The sequence below is a fragment of the Phragmites australis genome, chromosome 9 (assembly GCF_958298935.1).
Source record: "Phragmites australis chromosome 9, lpPhrAust1.1, whole genome shotgun sequence".
NCBI lineage: Eukaryota > Viridiplantae > Streptophyta > Magnoliopsida > Poales > Poaceae > Phragmites > Phragmites australis.
In genome coordinates, this window is record NC_084929.1 from 5,347,959 (window position 1) to 5,371,696 (window position 23,738).

Here is a 23,738-nt window from a genome sequence, read left to right on the forward strand (position 1 = left end):
TTTCCCAAATTTTTGGGAATTGTTTTAAAGGCATAAAAATTAACACAAGTTAGAAAAGCTTGCCTTTTTGGAGAATTTTCATTTGAATTTGGTGCAAGCTTTTTGGGTCAAACAAGGTAAAATGGATTGCTCATGATTTATAGAAGCCAACAAAATTTGTTCCACAAATTTTAGACCACAGTAAGACCTCCACCTTGATAACCAAAGTAGTGAAGATATTTTTGCCTGGCGGTCACTGTTCATCGGCCCCACCTGTCATCCCCTTCGCTCAGGCAGCCTCTGCTTCCCCTTCTCCCGCTCTCACAGAGCAAGGCGGCGCCGCAAATCTTGACTTCGGTGGCCAGCTCCACGTTGCCGGCCAAAAGATCGGCCCAGGCCTTATCTCCTCCTTCGCCTCTGCCTTATATCTCTCTCTCCCTCGCTTGCTCTTCCTGTCGCCCAGAGCACCACAGCGCCGAGCTGCATTGCGCCGCGCCGCTGGCCAAGCCGACGCGCCACCGGCAAGCTCCCTCGAGCCCGAGCCCAGTAGAGCCGCAGGGAAGAGCGCCCCGAGCTCCTCCGCCGTTTCCCCTCCTTCCCCGGTCGTTTCCCGCAAGGATTGAAGCCGTCCGCGCCTTCTTCTCCAACGGCGGCAGCCGAGCTCCGCCGTCCTCCGTCGACCCACCACGTCCTCACTTCTCCGGCCCAACCGACTGCACGGTGAGCTTCCCCGTGCTCCTGTACACCTTATGCGCGCGCCGTTTTCTCTCTGTCCCGTCGCCGGCGCGGTGTTCCGCGGTGGTTGAATCGCCGCCGCCTCCCCACGCACGCCGCCGGTCGGGCCGCCATCGAGCTCGTCGGTCGGGAAGCGCGCCGTTAGCTCTACGCGCTCACGTAGAACGTATTGGTGTGCTCGGCCGGGCTTATTGCGTCGCCGTTCGCCGTCGGCGTGTCAAAGCCGTGCCGCCGCTGTGCTAGTTTTGCCCTCGCCGCCGCTCGCCGTGCTCCGGCCGTCGCCGGCGTCGACGTGTGCCCCCACTGTGATCGCGTGCTCGCGCCAATGCCGTTTTTGCCCTCGGCCGAGCCGTGCAGGCTGCCGCTCGCCGCCGGCAGCCACCGCAAGAGCCGCCGGCCGTCCTCCAGTGGCGCGCGCGCAGCTGCCGTGGCCGATTTTGACTTCGGTCAAGGGAGCCGGCCCCACCGGTCAGTAGCTGGGGCTGGGCCGGTGTCGGTAGAAAAAGGCGTGGGCCCATTTGAATATTAGAGAAAAATCGAAAATTGCGAAGTAAATATCTGTTGAGTTGATAAATCGGCTGGAATCTTGAAAAATGCATAGGAAATTATGTAGAGCTCCAAAATTCGTGAAACCAATTTTGTGGGTTTTGTTGTAACATGATCTATCCATTAAAAATGCCAGTGGCCATGAAGTGTGTGCTGTGAGTTGTTGAGTTAATGAAATATGTCTAAGCTTTGATAATTCATAGTTAAAGGGAACTTCGACCCGGCGAACGAGGCGAACGAGGCTGTCCCCGGGGGTTCCCGCAGTGGTGATTGTGACTCGGGTAGCTGTGAGCAGCAGCTAGGGCAGCAAGGCAAGCATCTATCATATTGCACCGTGTCAAATTGAAATCTAATATGTTATCTACGCTTATGTATACATTGCATGTGTCGGGTACCGAGTTGGGTAGAACCTATGCCTATGCATTCTCCCATTTTGGTCACGTGCCGTGTTGTTCCTAGGAGCCTAGTGGAGTCATCGAGGTCTACTTATAGTTCGCTATGCTTAGTGGTACTTAGGCTTTCCGGTAGAAGTCGACGACGGTGTCCACCGTTGTCGCGAGCCTAGGGCTTATTACTTGTTCACACTTGTGGTTGTGTTGAGGATGAGTCGGTTTGGTGAGTGGTGAGTTGAGACGAGGTGTGGGCGGTATTAGGGGTGTCATCTGCTCACGAGGAGTCCTCAGGTAGTTCGGGAAGGGAACCCGGACATCGTAGACCGCTTGCACCGGTTAAGCACCGATCATCGGTGTAGTCGGCTTTAGCACTTATCTTACTCACCACATGCTGATATAATGGTAGGCGAGCCGATTACCTTCGCAGACGTGGTCATGTGGGCCTCGTCATAGACGGTGTGAGTCCGGTTTGAGTCCGGGCTTTTAGCGGTATTAGTTTGCTCGAGGAGTAGTTCTAATACCGCCTCGCCGAGCTATGGTTGATCCACATGGTTGGGCCTGGTTGGGAAAGGTTGTCACGGGTACCCCCTTGTGCGCATCTTAGCGGGTGGCACAAGCCGTATGGTCCCTGTGTCGTGTGGGTCCAGGAGTATCCCCCTGCAGGGTGTATAATCAGTTCGAACTGCCGCACTCTCGGTCATGAGCATCGCTATCGCTTATCTCCACCGAGCGACCATATTTTGGTCGTAGAGTTTCGATGTGGGTTGTGGTATGGTTGGATTGGGGTGGTTTGATTGGTATGTGGTCGGTGGTTTGGTGGTGTTGACTTACTTTTATACACTTGTTGTTTACATGTCCGATATGGTCAGTTGGTTGGCAAAGTTTGAGTTGGTGGTTGGTTAAGTCAGTTGCTTACACTTAGAGTCTAGGTTGCTTACCGCTTAATGAACTTAAACATGTTTTAATCCTTGCTACAGCTTTAAATGCATGATCCTTGGAGTCGAGAATATTTATATATATACTCATACTATGTAAGACTTGCTAGTACCTTCGTACTAAGGGGTGCTGCCCTTAAGTTGTTTCCAGGTTCTCAGGTTGGCGAGGAAGAGGCGGTGTTTGGCTACTTTGTGCCTGCCGATCAGGGTGGCGGGCAGGAGTAGCACCTTCTACTCCGAACTCCGGCGCTTTTGGTATGGAGCCTAAGGGCATACGGCTCCATACTCTTTTGTTGTATAGGTTTTTCTTCCGCTGCATAGTTGTTGTTGTTCCTCTTTTGTTGTAAATTGTGGAAGCGGTTGCATGTTTTATAATTGTAATCCAGTTTAATTATTTGCTCTCTATTAAACTGTGTTGTGATATTTGAGTTGGAAGGCATGTGTTCCGATTCTGGGCACAAAACACGTGCCGGGACTACCGGAATGGTATTCTGGTTAATCGTCGAGGATGTGATCATGAATAATGATTCTCCTGATGATTAATTAGAATACTATTTGGACGGTTCCTCACAGGTTATCAAACACATGAGACCACATTACTATAGAAAATATCATCACTGTTAGTTCAAAAACGTTATTACTATCGATTTTGAAACTGATGGTGATTATACATATCACTACCGGTTCATATAGAAAATTAGCAGTGATACAAGCTATCATCGTTAGTTCTTAAGCTTATTCTAACAATTTGTATAATTATCACTATCGGTTCTAGCTACGAATTGGCAATGATACTCAATACAGGGAAAAAAATATAAATTTAAGCATTCATGTATTAATTTAACTGAGATTTATATTACTAATAGCCATAACATTTGAGTTTATATCACAATAATCCTACTGCATACCAAAAGCTAATGTATGTCGAGCATGGCCGCATGCAAAAACCTAAACCCGCGCATGCAAAAACCCTAAACATGCGCGACTAAGCTACCGGCCTTAGTGATACTCAATTCAGGAGAAGAAGTCATTGTCGTTGTTGTTGTCCTCATCATCAGTGTTGTCACCATCACCGAAGTTGCCCCTGTTGGCCTCCTCCTCCAACAACAAGCTCGACCAGAGTTTCTTCGCCTTCGGCTTGTCGATGAAGAAATCCCACACCTCGTTCTCGAAGGGGGACCCCAGCGAGTCGATGGTGCCTCGTCCAGTGACGACACCGGCGGGGTCTCCTCCTCCTCCTCAGACAACGGCACTGGGTGTGGGAAGCATGGCTGGAAAAGGCGGCGGTGGAGTCGGCGGCGATAGATCCATCATGCGGCGCGGTAGCGGTAAAGGCGAAGGAAGGCTTGAGAGGGTGAGAGTACTGGCAGTGGAAGGGGAGAGTGAGCAAGAGAGCAATGAGTTGATCAAGTGTAAGAGAAACAACAATTAATGGCACTAGGAGAAGCCGAGTAGACTGGTGAGTGAAACCATGCAGGTGGGTGTGTGAAGTCATACGGATTTTTATATATTACTGTCGGTTTTTATAGGCATATCTTTTGATGAGCTAAATATCACTGTCGATTCTTCGTTAGAATCGACTGTGAGAATTTGAATATCACTGCCAGTTCATGTTACTAACCGGCAATGTTAAACACTATCACTATCAGTTCTTACTAGCTCGGCTTTTTATGTGCGTCTAGAACTTCCAAACTGATAGTGAAGAGGGGATACATATGATATTTTCTGTAGTAGTGTCATCTTTTGATAACCCTTAAGCCTAAACACTTCTAAATTCTACACCAAAACTATACACATTATTTTTTACATTACTTACTTTGGCCTCTTTTTCCCTCCAAGCAATGCAATGACCATGACCATCAACCCCATGGCTACCTTGACCATGCCGCAACTCTGGCTGTCCATGCCACTATATAAGCACTGGTCTCCCTACATTGTGAGGAGAGGGAAGGGCAGAGACAAAACTAGAGTGAGAAAATCCCTCAAGAGAGAGGTGGCACCAAGCTCAAGCTAGAGAGAGAAAGATACATTTATACACAGCAATGGGCAACAGCCTTAGGTGCTGCCTGGCATGCGTCCTTCCCTGCGGCGCGCTGGACCTGATCCGGATCGTCCACCTGAACGGCCGCGTCGAGGAGTACGGCCGGACGGTGGCCGCAGGCGAGATCCTCGCCGCCAACCCGAACCACGTGCTGAGCAAGCCGTGCTCGCAGGGCGTCGTGCGGAGGATACTCATCGTATCCCCGGACTCCGAGCTGGAGCGCGGAGGGATATACTTCCTCATCCCGGCGTCGTCCGTGCCGCCGGAGAAGAAGAAGAAGAGCAACAAGAGCCCGGCGCCGACCTCGCAGGGCGATCAGGTCAAGACACCGACGGTGTCGAGCTGCCACGGCAAGACCAACAATCTCAAGAGCAATGGGCGCCGTGACTTGGGTGATGCGTTGTCGCAAAAGAGGTCGTCGTCACACCGGCGGCGCACGAGCCCCGGCAGCCGTACCGCCGTGTGGAGGCCACACCTCGAGTGCATTGTTGAGCACACTTGAACCATGGATCATTTCTTCTTCTTCATCTTCTTTTTTTCCTTTTTTTTTGTGAAATCAAGGGGGGTTGATGTGCCACCAACATGGTGTTTTGCTCTCTTGTGTGGTTAATGTTTATTTTTCTCCCTTTTTTAGGGTGAAAGTATGCATCCATGTAATGCTTTCCCCTTCCTACATGTATATATGATGGAAATGGAGAGGGAGGGTTGTCAATTCTTCCCTTGTTCGTGTTCTGTAATTTCTATCTTTTTCATGTTTTTCAGGGTGTTTCAATTTTCACAGCTTTGTGCAGTGCTTGAAGGAAGAGAACAAATGCAAGATGGCACATAGCTTTCTCTTCAAAAACAAAAGAATAATTTAATGACAAGTGGTTTCTTTGAAGTTGTTTACATATAGAGACTTTGAGTTGCACACTAATCACTCCTGTTAGGGAAATTAATTCATCAAAGGAAGATTTGTTCTCGCAAATCAAGATAGGGATGTTAATAGGAGTAGAAATGAAGTTTTAATCAATACTCCGTAATTCTCCATCATACCTTAGTTTCTGAACATCATTGGCGAACTAATAGTGGGAGACATTCGTCATTAGATCATGAATGATTAGTTGTTGCTTTGTTAAATTTTATATGGAGGTTGACAAAACGACAACCTAGCAGAGCCAGCTAACATGGCATATAGTTTATGTTTATTGTAACTTTGTACATGATACCCTGCTCCTTGAAATTTTCCCTTCCGTACTATTACTCAATGAAGGCTACCGCAAATGCATTTAACTGGTCCAAAAAGCATCCACAAATAGGGGGCGATGGTAATCTAGGTTTGCAAAAAGGAGAGGAAAACGTTGATGACCATACCATTTTTTAAAATAAATATTTATAAATTTTGAGCACTAAAGGTGACCACTGTTTTTCCTTTATATAGAAAATCAGCTACCAATTGAGAATGTTGTAATTTGTGCAGTCAGGCTTTGCCCCTCTGTTGTTCCTAAAAAATTGTGTTTAGTTTGTGTATGCAACTTGAGAGTGCCCACTAAAAGCATTATGTTTTTCTTTTTAGATGAAGGCTTTGATTAGTCTCTGCAGGGGAATTTTGCACTATGGGTGTCCATTGTCTTCCAAATATTCCTAACATTATCTTATACTTGACTTGTGCAAACATATATTCGATATCGTTAAAAATGAAAAGTATCGTGCTCATTTCCAAAAAGGAAAAGAAGAGAACCAGAACCGATAATATTTGCTCTTTGGCCAATATAAAACTGACTTCAGAAAAGACAACTACAATTGTTCAATGTTCACAGTAGAGAGGTATTCTCATATCACTCAGAAACTCGCCAATAATAGATAATTTGATCGCAGAAACAAAAAAAAACTAGAAGTCTTCCTTGCCCTGCCCTAACAGGACACACAATCCATGCTCCAGAAATACTTACTATAGTCTGTGGCAAAGATATGAGAAGCTTCAGTAGCTTAAACTATACTTCTGATCTCAACTTAAACTGACTGTTCAACAAAATGAGAACTCCTCAAGACACAATAAGTCACAAAATTTAAATGTACTTACAAACTTGCTAAGTTTGTAAATGTTGAGTTGCAATTGACCTTTCTGACTTAGTGAGACATGAATAGAAACACTAAGTTTTCAGCAGGAAGTTTAGAGAACCTGCAAATTTTTCAGAAGGAATTTTGCTTACAGCTGTAAATAATCAGCATGTTGGCAACTTCGAGTTTGGTGATTAGCAAGGAACATATTCAACAGCTTGCTTACAGCTCATGCAAACTTTGAACTGAATATATTTCACTAGCGTGAACTCTTGGATCAGGCACCCACAAGAAGCTACTCCATTGAGCAGAGAAAACAAATGCACACGCACACATGCTGCTGCACGAATTAAGCTGCGCACCAAATCATGCACGGATTCCCATGCTCTATCTTATTTACCGGCATGATGTGTTTGGGTTTGTTTACTTCCAAAAGACAGCTAATGATGCTTGGGGTTTCAGTATTAGTCAATGATTGAGGGCCTGCAAGAGATTGAGTGGTAGGGGTAGAACATTGACTAAGATGTTTTTGTTCACTTATGGCTCATAATTGGGGTTTGGGTGGTGGTTAGGCATAATGGTTTTGTTTGTAGTGGCACTGCATTCGTTCTCTCTTACTTGTTTATGATATTGATACAGTGTTCAACAAGTATGTTAGACTATTACTTTTAATAACTATTTTTTAGTAAAAGTTGATAAAAATTAGATGATGTTAAAATATTTTTTCAAACAAATTTACTAATATTATTTTCATATGTCAAATACTAATAGTTTTGTGTATATTAGTGGTCAAAGTTTCTAAAGTTTAACTGCACGTATTCTAGAACGACATCTTTTTTGAGAACGGATGTAGTACTTTTTTTTTTCTAAAAAGGGAGTGTAGTTTTTTTTTTTCTGAAATGCCCACCACCACCACATGTGCCTCTCAGTTAATTTTGGGCGGAACATGTCTTGCTCATCAGTTCATTCATGGTTCAGGAAGATCAGGAGGAGGCTTAATTTGCCAAAAGTTGAAGAAGTTTTACTTTCTTTTTGCTGCATGGTTCTACAAATATGAATTATTTTATTTCTTTAATTCAAGTACATAACTTTATTTCTACAAACAAGATTTTAGATGGGGGTGGAGCTACAGTGATTCATGGGTATTCAGCTGAATACCCATTTTTTTGGCAAAAAAAATCATGTATATAGTTTGTATTCCACCGGTAGCCCAACTAGCCTAATAGTCCACAGCCTAGTTGAGGATTATCAGGGCCCATTCAATCATTCAGCTAGTGGGTGTTTTTCTTGGTTGTGGGAGACGCACGAACAGGCTTCTTTCTTGTTACTAGTTCTATCATATACTTGGTAGGTAGTAAATTAGGAGCGTGCGCTGTCAGCGAGTGGCAGTACGTGGGAAACAGGTCCATGCAGGAGTGCGAGAGCGTGGGCGGCAGCGAGCGGTAGCACGGAATGCGGGCTCACACGGGGAGCGAAGTGGAACGCACAAGCGAGCGGGATTTTCGAAAGCGGAATACTGAGTATAGGTGTTTTTTTAAGTAGTACAGATTTTCAGGGCCTATTTTCAGGTAGACGCATCACGCACAGACTACTAGCCGCCAAAGCAATACCACATGAAGCCACGAAGACACGACGGTGGCGCAGGTGCACACCAAATCACCAAAGTTGGCCGAGGTCCGACCTCGAGCACAGAGCACATCTTTGACATTTGACAAAGCTTCGGTGACTGGTGAGTTTCAACATTAATTTGTCTAATCGGTTGTTGAGTGTTTGTTAATCAAGAAATAAATAGAATAGATTAGTTAGTGCTTTTGATTAGGTCATGGCGTCATGCGATATTACGATTTAATTGCTTTCTAGATTAGTTCAGTTCTTTGTTAATCAAGAAATAAGTAGAATAAATTAGTTAGTGCTTTTGACTTATGAAATTTGTGTTTTGTTTATCTAATATACATACTAATTATTAGATTTATGATGGACGAAGAAGAAGACGACTATTGATTTAAAAACATAGTGGGACATAGCTTCAAAGACACGAAAGATAGCTTTCACATCGACACCAATATCTATTCAAGATGAGTGTAATCCTCCTCCCAATGGTAGTGAGCTGCAATTGGTACTAGTGCCAGGGGCGGGCCCACGTTGGGTCATGGGTGTACAGATGTACACCTAAATTTTTGAGCAATTTTTTTTATATGTAGTATTTTCTAGGTGTACAAATGTATACTGCATGTCTGCATGTATTCACGCGGCAAAGCTGACAGCTGAAGCAAACTCAGTCCAACCAAAGCAGCTCGCAAGTCGCAAGTCCGCAACTCAGCCCATGCAGCCCGTTCGACCGTTCCCACTCCACTCCACCAGTCCACCAGGACCACCACGCGGTCCACCGTCTAGGCGTCCATGCCCCACTTGGCTTGGCCACTCACACGCGACATTCTCACATTTAGATCCGAAAATGGAGGGCGACGACGGCAGCGGTGGCGCTCGCTGGAGGGCGAGCCAGGGCGAGACCGCGCCGGGGCGCGGCGCGGGTGCAGACGTCAGTGCTAGTGCAAGCCTGGCCGAGGTGGCACCGGGGTGCGACGCGGGTGCAGGGGACGGCGCGAGCCTAGCCGAGGCGGCGCCGTGGAGCAGCGCGGGTGCAGGCGCCGGCGCGAGCCTGGCCGAGGCGGCACCGGGGCGCATCGCCAGTGCTGGCGCATGCGCGGGCACGAGCCAGACAGCATTGGTGGCAAGTCAGAGTACGTACACGTTCTTTTGGAAAAGAAAGAAGTAGAGCTGTGTTCTGTTGTTCAATGTTTTTTTGGAGAAGAAAGTGTACAGGTCAGGGACTGAGTGAACATATGCAGATGTGCTGGTCTGAACTGAACTAAACAAGTGAATGTCTGGACTGAACATGTGTTGGTCTGCTCTTTGCTGGACTAAACAAGTGAACATGATTCCAATTTCCAAATTGAAGAAGTATGAACATGTGATTGAGTGAATGAACAAATTGAAAATTGTTCTGAACATGTGACTCAAAAATCAAAATTGTCTATGTGCAGGAGCATTTAGGTTATTTGTTGTACTGTTTTTGTGTATTTGTTCAGCTTAACATTAGCTGTACAACATGCTCACATATTGATATGCTCATTGTTTTTTCTATCTAGAGGGGACTATGAAGCTTATCAAGAGAAAGACTATTGATTTGAGAACCATGTGGAGTAAAGCTGCAAAATCAAAAAAGACATCAATTGAATCTCCTAGTTCCATTCAATTGCCTGTGCCTGACAATGATGATGTAGTTCATGAAGAGGCTGAAGTGAACGAAGCGGCTCAAGTGGATGACAGTGATGATGGAATTTCTGATGTTGACTTGCTTCCGTATGATCCTGGGAAGAGGATTCCAATTGCAGATTATGATATCAATAATCAAGATAGGGTGAGAAGGGGATTCATTGCATTGGGCCCTTGTCAACCACGGGACCATAATTTTGAAAGAAGAATGATTGGAGGTATGCGTAGATTTGTACCTGCTTGGTTTGATACTTATAATTGGATTGAGTATAGTGTGGATAGAGAGGCTGCTTTTTGCTTTGTTTGTTATTTGTTCAAGGATAATAGTTGTGCTGGTGGAGATGCTTTTGTGAATGAGGGATTTAAAAATTGGAACCATAAAGAGGTGTTTAGGAAACATGTTGGTGATATTAATAGTACCCACAATCAAGCTCAAGAGAAATATAATTTCTTTGTAAAACCTAAAACATCAATTGAATAGTCATTTGCTTCAACAACCAAACATTACAAGGTTCTTTACATAGCCCACTTGGCATGGTCACTTAGGTGCATAAGGTTTCTCTTGAGACAAGGGTTGGCTTTTCGTGGGCATGATGAAAGTGAAGATTCTAAAAATAAAGGAAATTTTCTTGAGCTTCTAAATTTTTTAGCAAATAATTTTCAAGAAGTTAACAAGGTGGTTCTAAAGAATGCTCCGAAAAAAAGTAAAATGATAGACCACAAGATACAAAAGGATCTTATAAGCTCTTGTGCCAAGGAAACTACTAAGCTTATTATGGAGGATCTTGGTAATGAACATTTTTCGATACTTGCTGATGAATTTAGTTATGTGTCCCTAAAGGGAAAGCCAATTGAGAGATTTCTTGGTGTTATCAATGTTGAAGACACTACATCTTCAACACTAAAAATTGCAATTAAAAATTTGCTTATGGATCATCAGTTGAGCTTTTCTATGGTCTGTGGGCAAGGATACGATGGAGCTAGTAACATGAAGGGTCACATTAATGGTTTGAAGAAACTTATAATGGATGAGTCTCCTTCTGCTTATTATATTCACTGCTTTGCTCATCAACTTCAATTAACTCTTGTTGCTATTGCTAAGGAGAGTGGTGATTGTCAATGGTTTTTTCAACAACTCTCATATTTATTAAGTAAGAAGATAAGAATGCTTCGAGTGGCTCAAGCCAAGTCTATCATTGAATCATTGGAATTGGGTGAACTTGAAAGCGGTCAGGGTTTGAATCAAGAGATGGGTTTGGGAAGGCCAGGTGATACAAGGTGGGGATCTCACTATAAAACTATATTGCATATTATTGCTTTGTACCAACCAATTTGAAAAGCTCTTATCAAGATTGGGGAAGACTATAATGGGACGGAGGCTATATCGGCTCAGACTATGTTGACATCATTTGAATCATTCGAGTTCATTTTCATGTTACATTTGATGGAAGAAATATTTGGATACACAGATGACTTAGGCAATGCTTTGCAAAAGAGGGAGCAAGATATTGTTAATACTATTTCTCTTGTTTATACCACAAAGGAACAATTACAGTTATTGCGAGAAGATGGTGGATGGGATACTTTCCTTCAGGGTGTCATTTCTTTTTGTGTGAAGCATAAGATCAAAATTGCTGATATGGATGGTCACTACAAGCCGGTTGGAAGATCTGCAAGGTTCTATGGTAAAGCTACGAATAAACACCGCTTTCATATTGATATGTTTTTGGGTGTCATTGATAGGCAACTTCAAGAGTTTAATGACCGGTTTGATGAGGTGAACACAGAATTACTTATTTGCATGGCATCATTCAATCCTATTGATTCATTTGCTGCATTTGATAAGGAGAATTTGGTTAAGCTTGCTCAATTTTATCCTAAGGATTTCACAAAGGATGAAATGTTGAAACTTCCCAATCAATTAAGAAATTATATTGCAGATGTGCGAAGGGATGAGAGGTTTAAAGATGTGAAAATTCTTGCCGATCTTTCTATTAAGCTTGTTGAAACAAAGAAGAGCGGCACTTTTGAAGTTGTTTACAAGCTTCTCAAATTGGTGCTAATTCTTCCTGTAGCGACAGCTAGTGTTGAGAGAGTGTTTTTTTCAATGACTTATGTGAAGAATAAGCTAAGGAATAAAATGGGGAGTCAATACATGAATGATTGTTTGGTCACATTTATTGAGCGGGACTTCTTTTTGCAAGTTGGGATGATGTCATCATAGCTGCATTTCAAAAGATGAGGAACCGTAAATTTGAATTGTAATTTCGATTTCTAAGGTGATGTGGCAATGCAAGGGCAACCCTCATTTTGTGCTTACACTAAATTTGGTAAATTATTCGCTAATCTTATTGAATTGTTCTTGATGTAGGGTGACATGTGCAGCTGGAAGGTGCGTTTTGTGAGTCCTTTTGGCTTGCAATGGGTGTAGGCGCCGGCGCGAGCTAGGCCATTCAAAGTTCTTCAGTGTTTGCCCTCTCTGCACCGTAGTCCAGCAAAAGCGCGTGGTTACTAGTTAATCTAGGTAAGTTCAGTAGCTGATGTCTCAAGGGTTGCTTGGATCTTGGAGTTCTGAGATCGATCAAGTGCATGAGCTGTTGTGGGTGATTAATGTTTGTTTAGCTTGTGGCTTCCTACTCTGGGTAATCTACTTGCTGCTATGGCATATGGTTGGTTACTTCTCAATTTAGGTGGATTTGTTTTCAAATTATATATGAGAAATGTTGAAAATTGAAAAGGCGGGGCACGACGTCAGCTACGGTGCTGATACGTACACCCAAATTGAAAATCCTGAGCCCGCCACTGACTAGTGCCAGCAAATAATGGTCATGGCACATAGTCGGAGATAGGCCTGAGCACAAAACCAGAGATAGGCTCTCCAAATATAGAAGACGATGAATCAAGTGAATCTTCTAGTGATGAGGCAATGTACAATATGGATTTACTTGAGCATGATTCTGGAAAGAGGCTTTCCATCTCAAGTTATGATGTTAATGCAGACGGGCAGGGAGCCCGGTGGCAAAGCACCGAGGTGGGTGCCAAGCCGGCGTGGGATTGAATCCTACATCCTGCACATTTCCCCGATAAGATCTCCAAAGAAGACCAGATAAATAGGACCCAAATCTAAAAAATAAAAAAGGCTATGATGTTAATGATAAAGATAAAATGAGAAGAAGATTCATTGCATTAGGGCCATACCAACCAAGATCAGGTGAATTTTGACAACGAGATATTGGAGGTAAGTGCTGCTTCTTACCTAGTTGGTTTGACCAATATAAGTGGATCGAGTATAGTGTGAAAAAAGATGACGCTTTCTGCTTTGTTTGCTATTTGTTCAAGGATAAAACAAAATTTGCTAGTGGAGATAGGTTCTGGAATGGAGGATTTAGATATTGGAACATGAAAAATAGATTTGACAAACATGTTGATTCTATCACTAGTGCTCACAGTGAAGCTCAAGAGAATTATGATTTGTTCATTACACCAACATCATCAATTCAGGAGAAGATTTTTTCAAATATAAAACAATTCAAGGCTCTTTACAAATCTCGTTTGACCTATTCAATTAAGTGATTGAGGTCTCTGTTACGTCAAAGGCTAGCTCTTCGTAGACATGATAAAAGTGAAGTCTCATTACATAAAGGAAATTTTCTTGAGCTTCTAAATTAGCTAGCAGAAATTTTTGAAAAAGTTACTCTTGTTGTTGTTGCTAAGGAGTGTGGTGATTGTACATGGTTCTTTCAACAACTATCATATTTGTCGAATGTTCTTGGGATGTCTTGCAAAAAGATACGAATACTTCGATAGCTCAAGCTGAAGAAATTATTAATGGACTTGGGCTTGTTCTTTTTTATGCTAAGGATTTCTCAAATGATGAATTATTGCAACTTACCTGGCAACTAGAAATATTTGTTTCTAATATGCGTAAAGATAAAGGTTCAGAAAAGTGAAGAATCTGGCTAAGCTTCACTACTAGAGAAAACGTTTGTAGAGACAGTTCAGAAACTCCATGCGGGACGCTTTTTCGAACCGTCTATGAAAAAAAGTCTGTATAAATTTGTACATATGGCTTGTAACTGGTGCTATCTATACTAGTGGATATCACAGACATCTTGAAGTTACGAGCCGTCTATGAACTAGGAAGAGTACAGATAGCTCGTAGTTTAGAACTGTCTATACTAACTCAAAAAATACCAAAAAATAAAATCAGCGCCCGTCGTGGCTGCTTGCTGCACCGGTGAGTGCTCATTAGCTTGGCTCTGCTCAGGTTGCTAATCAGCTGTCATATTACAAGCATAACAGATCCCAAAAGCAGAACCACTATAATATTGCAAGCAACCATTACAGAGCACCTAATCCTTGGCAAAAGTCACAGATCTAAAAAGAGTATTAAACCTTTCTTGCATTGACACCTCTGTATACAATATTACAAGCAACCATCACAAAACTCTATCGGACGCCACAGGCACACCACGACACAGACACGCGCGCACGACACGAAGGCAGGCGCCATAGAATATGAGATCTCAATGGATCTGACCTAGATCCGTTAAGATCCACACTTTAGATCAATGGAACTAGCAAGATCTACTGGCCTTCTTTACCTGCGGAGGGCCAGCAAGGCCTCCGCAGCCTTCTCCTTCGCCTTCAGCTACCAGAAGGCCAGGAAGACACAGCGAGCTCCGCGACAGACTTCCCCTGCCTGATCTAGGGGCCCCATCACTGGACTCCGCGCTGCTTAACTCTGTGTCGTGGACCTCCAATGGCACAGGTGCCTGCTTCTATGGTAGCGTGGCATGGACCTCTGGCAGTGCATCAGCCATCTCCACGGCGGCGTGGCATGGACCACCTACGACCTAGCAACCAGTCCTCGTGGCAGCACGACGCGAACCACAAGCGCCATCTTCATAGGCTCAAAAGAAGGCTTTGGTTTGATTATTATGTACTATGTGAGTGATGGAGTTTGCTTTTAGTGTATGGACTACTAGGAGTGATGGACTTGTCTGCTCTGCTCTCGAGCACATGCTCTCGATGTAGTTCCCGAATGGACGGATGGATTGGCTTTTGAGACCTGAATGGATGGATGGATTCGCTTTTTGAGAAAGCACACATCTGAGTGCTCGGCGCTGATTGGTTCAGACCTGGAGGTAGGGATTGAAAACGTGGCACAACGAGCACAACGTTAATCTGTCTAGTTAATACAGATGGGTAGAAACACGTGGGGCTTTGCGTGTTGCGAAGTTCAGGTGTAAAGTGGGGCACTCAATTGGTACAGAGTTCCTTTTTAGAGTTGTCTGTGATATTTATTTTATTACAGATGGCTCTAAATACGAGCTGTCTATATTAGTAATACAGACGGTTCCAAATGGGAACCATATGTATTAAAAGCGTCCCACAATTTTAGAGTGCATCTCGACATCATTACAGACAGTTATTTTTTGGAGCCGTTTATGATAATCTTTGCACAGACAGCTCCACAGAATCGTCTGAACAAGTACATCACACTAAATCATTTCTATAGTAGTGCTTTTAGTTATGCTTGTTGAAACAAAGAAGGCTTCTCACTATCATATTGTTTACAAGCTCTTAAATTGGTGTTAATTTTTTCTGTAGCAACTGCTAGTGTTGAGAGGATCTTTTCTTCAATAAAATATACGAAAAATAAGCTAAGACACAAAATAGGAGAGCAATACTTGAACGATTATCTAGTTACATTTCTTGAACGTGAATTTTTTTTAAGCAAGTAAAGGATGATGCTATCATAACTCGCTTCCAAGCAAAGGATTATAAAGTTATATTGTAAATTTATTATTATTTTGTAATCTTTCTAAAGTATTTAGGATATTATCATTATGTCAAGTATTTTATATTTGGGTTCTTGTTATTACGATCGTTCATATTTTGTATTGCTATTGAACAATTTTATTTTTTGAGAAAGTTTGAAAGTTTGAATATCTGCCTTTAAAATCCTAGCTCCGCCACTAATTTTAGATTGTACAAAGCATAGTTATGATAGCTTCTTGCTGTTGTCTTTTTCATATAAATTATTAAGTTTTTTAAGATGTGGTTTCTTCAGTATTTGGTTGGGCGTCCATATATCTATTCATATTACTAAATTTAAGGAAAACGTCGGCGTAGAAAAATTGCACAGCACACTAACTCTCCCAAGAGAAAATATTTCATGCCATTTTTTTCCAAAAACAAATTTAAGAAGAATGTTTTGCAGCCACGTAGCATCGACATTCAATGACCCTGCAAAATTAACCTCTAAAAATGAAAAAAATGATTATTTCATCCTCTTATACGGAAAGGAAAAATAAGCCCCATTTTCAACTGAAAAAGTTGTGTTTGGTTAGGCCGAGATTTTTGGTTTTTTTAAAAAAGTTGGTTTCTGGTTTCTGACTGATGGTTGATAATTTTTTGCTATCGACTTTTGCAATAAATTTTAACCTCCTCAGCACGCCAAAAAACAGAAAAACTTTTTTCAACTACCTTCTCAACTTTTAATTAATTTACTTAGAAATCAGTTTTTCAGGTTTTTAAAAACAAACTTCCCAACCGGCTGAGCAGAAGCAAGAAAAAGCCCCCATCAAACAGGGCCAAAGCCCAAGCAACCCACCTCGCCGCCCCTGCCTCCGTCGCCACCCTCCCCGCCGCCGGCGCCGTCCAAGCGCCCGGCCTCCGCCCCCCCCCCCCTCGCAGTCGCTGCTAGAGCGCCCGAATCCACTCGGCCACCGGGAGACCCGCCTGTGCGCCGCCGTGCCGTCACTCGTGCCACCGCGGACCGCCGTTGCCGTGGGGGGCGACGGGAGGTGAACTCCCCCAGGTATTCCCAGTGCAGATAGCGGGACTTCGAGTTGAAAGATTTTTATACTCCAAAGTTTGAGTTGGTGAGGCGAAGGTTCCAAAATTCCATCTGTTGACTCATCCGATTAAAAAGTTTAGAAATCTGACAATAATAGACGGCAAATCTAGTCATGGAATTCTGAATGTTTCACATTTGCCTTGTTGAAAGTCGTGAGAACTAGTGAAGAGATCACGGGAGATCATGGGAGCGCTCGTTGAGACGCTGAATGCTTCTGGACCTAAGAATTAGAGAGTTCATGTTTAGATGTTTTCTGTTGTGAAATCAGGGTTGTTAAGTCTACATCTCATGGGTCTCGAGGCAGCAAGTATATACTGTTTACTACAACGAAACAATTCCCGTGCTGAATTTAAATCGCGAGGACATGATTGCTGTTTCTAGACGTGGGAAACTAATTTACAGTCTGATACAGAAACTAGAGATCAGGCTAGAAGGGAGTCTTTTGCTGTTTGGTGCTTATACAATTTTATCAGTACAGGTTCTTGTTCCAATGTACATGGTGGAGCATGCTTTAGTATGGACTAACCTATTGTTAATTTCGGTCATTTTTCTAGTAGTGGCTGATTTCTTGTTCCACCACTGATTTAGTTACCTTGGTGCCTGATTGGTATGCAGTGATTGTTTCTGGATCTAGAGAGACCATGGAGCAAGAACAGAAAGGAGAAACATCCAGTGGTGTGTATACGTACAAGCATCATTGTGAAACGGGAGTTGATATCCACGAGATCTTTGTTAAGAAGAGCAGATCGCAAGTTCTCTTGTCATACATTGGCATCGTTTTTCTTCTTGCAAATGTCTGCCATTCATTGCTGGAAAAGGTACAATTCTCTTGTAAATTACTATCACATAAGTAGGTAGTTTGTTTATGAGAAATATTATCAAAAAACTTTAAGAAGAATCTAGTTAGGATTCCTAGGTCGCTGATCTCAGGGTTAGTTCATTAAATTGTGGACAACACTGGAACCACCTAGTTCCACATGCAGATTATTCGAGAATACTACAACTTTTCATGTTGCCCATCCTTTGACGAGTCTCATAACATTCTAGATTCAGATGTGATGAAATGAAAGGCATCATCCGTTTAACTTTATATTTTTCATGACTGGTTTATATATTAGCATTCACTTGTTTCAATGTTGCAGGAGAGGCTATGTCTTGGATCAATTTGGAATATTACCTTTGCCATTCTGTTCGCCAGATGTTTGCGATACAAGCCTGTGAGGAAAGGTGAATCCTCATCACAGATGTCTTTGTATGGGCCCTTCTGCATATTGCTCATAATCATCAAAAGTATGCTGGCACATTGTAATAACAGGTTTTAGTTTCTTTGCACTGTTAGACTGCCTCATACTTCAAAGTTAGAGTAGGATATCCATCTTTTCCTGTCCTGTATGCTGGCATTGATGCTAGAAAATGAGCAGTGTGTTTCTTATTAGATTTCCCTGTTTCATCTTGTGCAGAGTCAGTAGTGATAATGCCAGCTTTTGGTGTTCAACTGGAGATACATTTTTGGAGGTATACCATCTCCCTGTTCTGAAATAATTGATCATACTCCATGTTACTCCCTTACTGTTTGTCCTTGTCTCCATCTTATTGTATATATCCAGTATCCACTATCCTGGATAATTGGTGGACAATGGTAGGTTACCTTACTGCTTGAAGGACTGAAGGATTCCTTATAGAACTTGAAAAAAAGAGGTAGCAAGAGTAGATGACCACTTTGGCTGTTGAATACGTTCACAACCAATTATCTAAGTCGACTGTTGGAATGCAATATCTTTGTGATAAAACTGCTAGTCAGCTACCCAGCAGGGTAGCAGATAGAGGGTCTCATTTTCGACAATTACCTGCTGGGTGAGTGCTGGATAAGCACTCCAGCACTCTTCAATTTTCATATTATGGTGGGACATTTCTTTTTATTTTTGCCAAAACAATAGAGAGAGGATAACAATATGTTCTCTTTTATTCACTGTGGCTCTAGATCACTGATCACATATGATAAATTATATGCATTGAGCAGCTAGAATATGTTCTAGTCTCAGCAGTTTCCTTTAGGAGCATGCTGTAGCATTGTAGAGTATAAAGCTTATGCTTGTGAGAAAAACTGCAGCGACTGGCATCGAAGATTAATTAATTTGTTAATAATTTATTTATGTCAGTTAAGAAATAGGAACTGTCCAGCAACTGCTATATGTTCCATAGAGCTTGAGGAAAAAAGGGGAACAAAATTGGATTACTGTACTGATCATTCTGCATTTAGGCATGGTATAAAATGTATAAGTATAGGGTCGATCTTCTAATCAGTGGACTTGGTTCTGAGTTTTGTAATATATGGACATCATTGCTTCATCATTAAGCTTTAGAGCTGTATGAGATACACGTCACTTTTTTCTTGCGTAGAAAACATGTAGGCTCCTAGATGCTTTGGCTCCAACTTTGATTCATTTACATTAAAAATTGTGATTCTTAGCGGAAGAGTTGATCGTCATTTTGTGCCCATTGGCAAGATTATGAAGACATTGCTAAATGAGTGCGTGACACCAGTGACCTGTTACTGGAGCTTGGCACTGCTTTTGCGTGATGAAGATGAACTGCTAGTTTTCCAGGTAAAATTGACTCTTGTTCACACATCTTAGCTCATTGAAAACGAATTCAGTAATCCAATAGCGAGCTTAACTTGCAGAAATTCCGTCCTCCTGTCAAAATGCTGGTTCCTGTATGGAAGGTTCTCTGCACATTCACAAACTGTTAGTGTCCAAGCCCTTCTGGAGTTTATAAACCAAACTCTTCAGAAACATGAGCGATCTGGTGCTATAGTGTAGATGTATGTATGCTCAAAAAAGCAGCTGCAGTTGAGCTATAGGAAGTCACCAGTGGTGATTTCGGCTGGAAGTGTATACCACTTAACATTACTGCCTGAATAGCATTCACTTACATTTTGTATTTTTCAGTGCAGTTCTGTCTGAATGTGGCGCCAAACATGTATGGGAAGATGCAAAGTTTGGTTAAACAATCTCCTTTGTCTCCTGTGCCACTTAAATGAGAACGACTCAAGTGTACCATGAAAATGAAATGTGCACAGACAAGCATGTGAGGGATCCCATGCAGAGATCCAAATGCAGTCAGACACACCACTCATGGAGTAGAGTATCATATGCACTCACTCCAATTCCCCAACCCTTCTCGATGAGTTGTTAATTCACATGTGCTTGTGAAAGAGGAGCTTAAGTTTCAAAAGTGAAACTTTTAGCTACAAATTTGGCACCTGATTGAATTTACAACATAAAATTTTGTTAATGTTGTGTACCGATGGTCGTGTTGCTGATCGACCCGCATAGATCAATACTGAAACAAGCGATAGGAAAGACGGCCCTGTAGTATTCACGTTGTTAGCACTGAGTAGCAAATGAGAGGTGTGTACTATACAATGATTTTGCCCCTGCCATTTGTATTTCTTATGCTATCTTAAATATTTGTGCTAAAATACTCACCTAATTGTGTATACTGAAAATATGTAAATATTTCTAATGGCACACTTATGTAGTTATGTGCAATGGTGTGTGTGTGTATATTCTTATCTTCTATCATCTATACTTCTATAAAATAAATAAGTTGTGACAAATCCAAATGATCTCTGTTGCTCACCCAAGTTGATCACATGATTACTGTACAAAGTTAAATCCCATTCCTCCTCTGGAAATACTTTTAATCTCCCTGTCTACAAATCAAGAAATTAACAATAATTGAGTTCTCTTTTTGGAAAATTAAAAAAAAATCACAAAAACTTGCTTTCACTCGGAATGAAACACCCAATCTTCTACTTGAGAGTCAAACACACTACCATTGCACCACATAACCTATATGGTATTAGATCTAAACAAATTATATAAAATATTACAAAAATATGAACAGTTAAACGGATCGTGCCGTGCTAACCTGTCGTGCCGCGGCTCTGACCCAGGCACGACCCAAATCGTCGTGCTGTGCTGGTCCGACCCGTTAACCGTCGTGTTGTGCCATGCCTGGGCCGAGCCAAAATGGTCGTGCCTCGTGCCGACCTATTTGGCCCGACCCACTTGAGCATCTTTATTCTAAATTGATTCTACATATATAAAACACGTGTGCAATTGCTAGTGCAGAGAATAAGTAGTACAATATCATATAACAAGTTCAACAAAAGTATTTACTCTGCTATAAAAACCTTTTATTTCAATATTTTCACAAGGTCTACAAATTAAAAAAAAGAGGCAAAAATACATTCAAGAAACACAGCTAGTATTCAGGCACTATTTGGTACGGCTTGTGCTTCTGCACAATTCGCTTTCTGAAGAATCCTGTGAAAAACATATTATGCTTTTTCGGATTTTATAGTTCATTATCTGAATCCGTTTACTGATAATTTGCTACAGAATACTGTCATTTGACATAGTTTCTACAAATCCTTTAGAATCTACGACAAGAAGTTATGCCAAATAAAACTCCAGTATCAACGACTACTACCTTAACCAAAATAGGGAACGTTCTCATTCGTGATGGAGCTATAGTCCGTTGAGCTCGACGCGGCGGCGTACACCGTCGAAGACGACGAGGGCGAAGCCGCAGGCCCCACGGCGGCCGCCGCTAACGTCACCGTCCTCGCCCCCACGGACCTGGCAGCTGGAAGCCTCCGGCCAGCCGCCGAGGCCGCGAGGAGCTGGGTGGCGTGCGACGAGGGGAGAACGGTGGCCACTGCAGACGTGGCGGCCGCGGCCGGGCGGTACCTGTGCCTGACGATCTCGGCCCTGACGGCGGCGAGCTCGGCCTCGAGGGCCTGCGCCTGCTGCTGCAGGGTGAGGATGGCACCCATGCAGCCGTAGACGGGGTCCCGGAGCCGCAGGTTCGCCTCGTAGACAAGGCTGTTCGCCGCGTCGGCACGCTGGCTCTCGTGCACCTCCTGCAGCAGACGCAGGTCGCCATGGTCAGTCGATCGGCAGCTCAAGCATGAAGCAGCACAGTGTGCCATTAACCAGTAGTTCGGTAGTAATGCATGAGGCATACACAGATCGAAACTGTTCTTGGACATATGGCACGATGAATTTACGGAGTAGTTCTGCTTAATTGGTGAAGCATATCCATATATAGATGCAGCTTTCCAAGAGGATCCGAGCTTTGTGACCTTACTGATGAGCGAAAGGACTAGTGTGGGTCGCTGATGAAATGTGCATATATCAGACAGCAATTGCTTGTTATGAGCTCAAAATGGGGAGATATCTTGGAGTCTTGATTCAAGAAATTAAGGAGTTTGATGAGTTGATTTTCTCTTGCATACTTACTGCACGGGGAAATCTAGAGTTTTCTTGAGATAAACGAAAAATGAGAAGAATGGCAATCTTCAGGGTGTGCCGGTGTGGCATTGAACAAAAGTTTGCAAATGGCGAATCTTTTATATCCTCACATTCTTGCCTTGAGCTTAAAATATCAAGAATATAAAGGGGGAAGCTTTAAAATTAATATTCATCTAGACATATTCTTTGAAACTTCAAAATCTTATCTCGAGACTAAAAATACAAGGATCAAGAGGATGCGAAAATAAAGCTTCAGTGATCTAACTCAAATTAAAAAAGAGATAGATCGAGGGAATTTAGGGTTCTGAATATGCAAAGGTCTGATTCAAGATTCAAGAGTTCAAAATTCTAATTGTCCAGAACTAATCAATTGAAATCGTGGCACAATGCAAAAAATATTGTGTGCTGACTCCTCGGAGTGAGATTTATATCGAACCGCATAAAGAAAAATAAGTGGCACTAAATCAGTTCATCAGATTAGTTCAAAGAAATATGTTTTGTTCACAAGTTGAGTTCAAACCCGATAATCCTGTTTATAGGCGGGGGCCGGTAAATTTACTTATCAGCCAAAAATTTCGATAATTTCTGAATTTAGCGTCTTTTGATTCCCGGATCCAACACGCGAGCAACAAAACATCGGTCCGCAGGTTGTAGGCCACTAGACCACCCCTCCAATTCTAATTCATTTATGTGTTATTTTTTTATATCAAATGATTTGGATGCAATCTATATGATTTTCTAGATAAATTGAGCCTTTTTTTAAAAAAAATTATCCAAATTTTTTTGCCTATCGCCGATAGAATTCCAATAAATCCATAATCATATTTATCGCTAACCTCTGATAAATTTTTGTTATCGATAAATTTTTTCTCAACTTCAACCAAGGCCATGGACTTGGTTACTTACCAAGAGCATCTTGGAGACGTTGCTGGCGCCGAAGACCTTGTGCACGGCGGCGAATTTGTGCGGCTCCAGCGGCGTGAAGTAGGGCGAGAAGGGGCACTCCTGCGCGCACCGTCGCCGGAGCAGCTTGCACGCCGCGCACGGCGTGATTGCGTTCAGCGCCGACCCTGGCCCGGCTCCTGCCGCGGCCCCCGCCCCCGCTGGCAGCAGGCTACAGCTCCTCCGCGCCGACGGCATGTGTTCCGCAGCCGCCGACTCCCTCTTGATCTTCTTCCCGAGCTCATGGTCTTGCCATTCGCTGAACACAGCATGAAATCATGGGTTAGATATTAGGGTTCTAACTTGATTGTGACACTGATTGACATACATCTATATATATGTGAACAAAAATTTGGGCCTTATTGTAGCATGATGCATGCTTGAAAGTGAACTGAGGAGAAGCTAATTAGCTAGGTAGATGCATATATAGTCTTTTTTTTTTACTGGACTGAGTAGATAGATATTTTTGCTCGGAAAATGTCGTTTCTTTGGATGGATCATACTTCATACCATACCTTGCAGTGGACATGAAGGCAAGAGAAGGGGAGACAGGAATGGAACTGAGGCCACGCTTTGGAAATGGTGGCTTCTAGGTTTTTGTGTTTGTGCTGAGAGAGAGAGAGAGAGAGAGAGAGAGAGAGAGAGAGAGAGAGAGAGAGAGAG

General features: G+C 42.8%; 3 protein-coding genes across 4 annotated transcripts; 2 read left to right on the forward strand and 1 right to left on the reverse strand.

Moving 5' to 3' along the window:
- The first annotated feature begins 4,512 nt into the window (after positions 1–4,512).
- LOC133929693 (uncharacterized) lies at positions 4,513–5,496 on the forward strand. Its single transcript, XM_062376480.1, has one exon. It carries the CDS (start codon positions 4,630–4,632, stop codon positions 5,128–5,130), a length of 501 nt encoding a protein of 166 aa, XP_062232464.1. The 5' UTR covers positions 4,513–4,629; the 3' UTR covers positions 5,131–5,496.
- An 11,053-nt stretch (positions 5,497–16,549) lies between these two features.
- On the forward strand, positions 16,550–20,241 carry LOC133928521 (uncharacterized). 2 transcript variants are annotated; one of them, XM_062374874.1, is made up of 7 exons: positions 16,550–16,770; positions 17,425–17,627; positions 17,952–18,036; positions 18,270–18,324; positions 19,280–19,415; positions 19,493–19,556; positions 19,761–20,241. In XM_062374874.1, exons 2-7 carry the CDS (start codon positions 17,451–17,453, stop codon positions 19,850–19,852), a joined length of 609 nt encoding a protein of 202 aa, XP_062230858.1. In that variant the 5' UTR covers positions 16,550–16,770; positions 17,425–17,450; the 3' UTR covers positions 19,853–20,241. The 2 variants fall into 2 exon arrangements, with proteins under 2 accessions (XP_062230858.1, XP_062230859.1); XM_062374875.1 differs by having other exon boundaries at positions 19,493–20,241.
- A 963-nt stretch (positions 20,242–21,204) lies between these two features.
- LOC133929711 (LOB domain-containing protein 15-like) lies at positions 21,205–23,510 on the reverse strand. The gene is made up of 2 exons (XM_062376499.1): positions 23,040–23,510; positions 21,205–21,742 (listed from the first exon to the last, which is right to left on the reverse strand). The coding sequence occupies exons 1-2, from the start codon at positions 23,271–23,273 to the stop codon at positions 21,311–21,313; spliced, it is 666 nt and encodes a 221-aa protein (XP_062232483.1). The 5' UTR covers positions 23,274–23,510; the 3' UTR covers positions 21,205–21,310.
- Between the last annotated feature and the right edge of the window lie 228 nt (positions 23,511–23,738).

What these genes read in the sequence shown, in the direction of transcription:
- LOC133929693 (XM_062376480.1), top strand. Translation starts at nt 4,630, where the DNA reads ATGGGCAACAGCCTTAGGTGCTGCCTGGCATGCGTCCTTCCCTGCGGC.
- LOC133928521 (XM_062374874.1), top strand. Translation starts at nt 17,451, where the DNA reads ATGGAGCAAGAACAGAAAGGAGAAACATCCAGTGGTGTGTATACGTAC. An exon ending in GCCATTCATTGCTGGAAAAG is followed by an intron (nt 17,628 to 17,951) that starts GTACAATTCTCT and finishes TCAATGTTGCAG; the next exon opens with GAGAGGCTATGTCTTGGATC. An exon ending in CTGGAGATACATTTTTGGAG is followed by an intron (nt 18,325 to 19,279) that starts GTATACCATCTC and finishes TGTGATTCTTAG; the next exon opens with CGGAAGAGTTGATCGTCATT.
- LOC133929711 (XM_062376499.1), bottom strand. Translation starts at nt 23,273, where the DNA reads ATGCCGTCGGCGCGGAGGAGCTGTAGCCTGCTGCCAGCGGGGGCGGGG. An exon ending in ACGTCTCCAAGATGCTCTTG is followed by an intron (nt 21,743 to 23,039) that starts GTAAGTAACCAA and finishes CGTCTGCTGCAG; the next exon opens with GAGGTGCACGAGAGCCAGCG.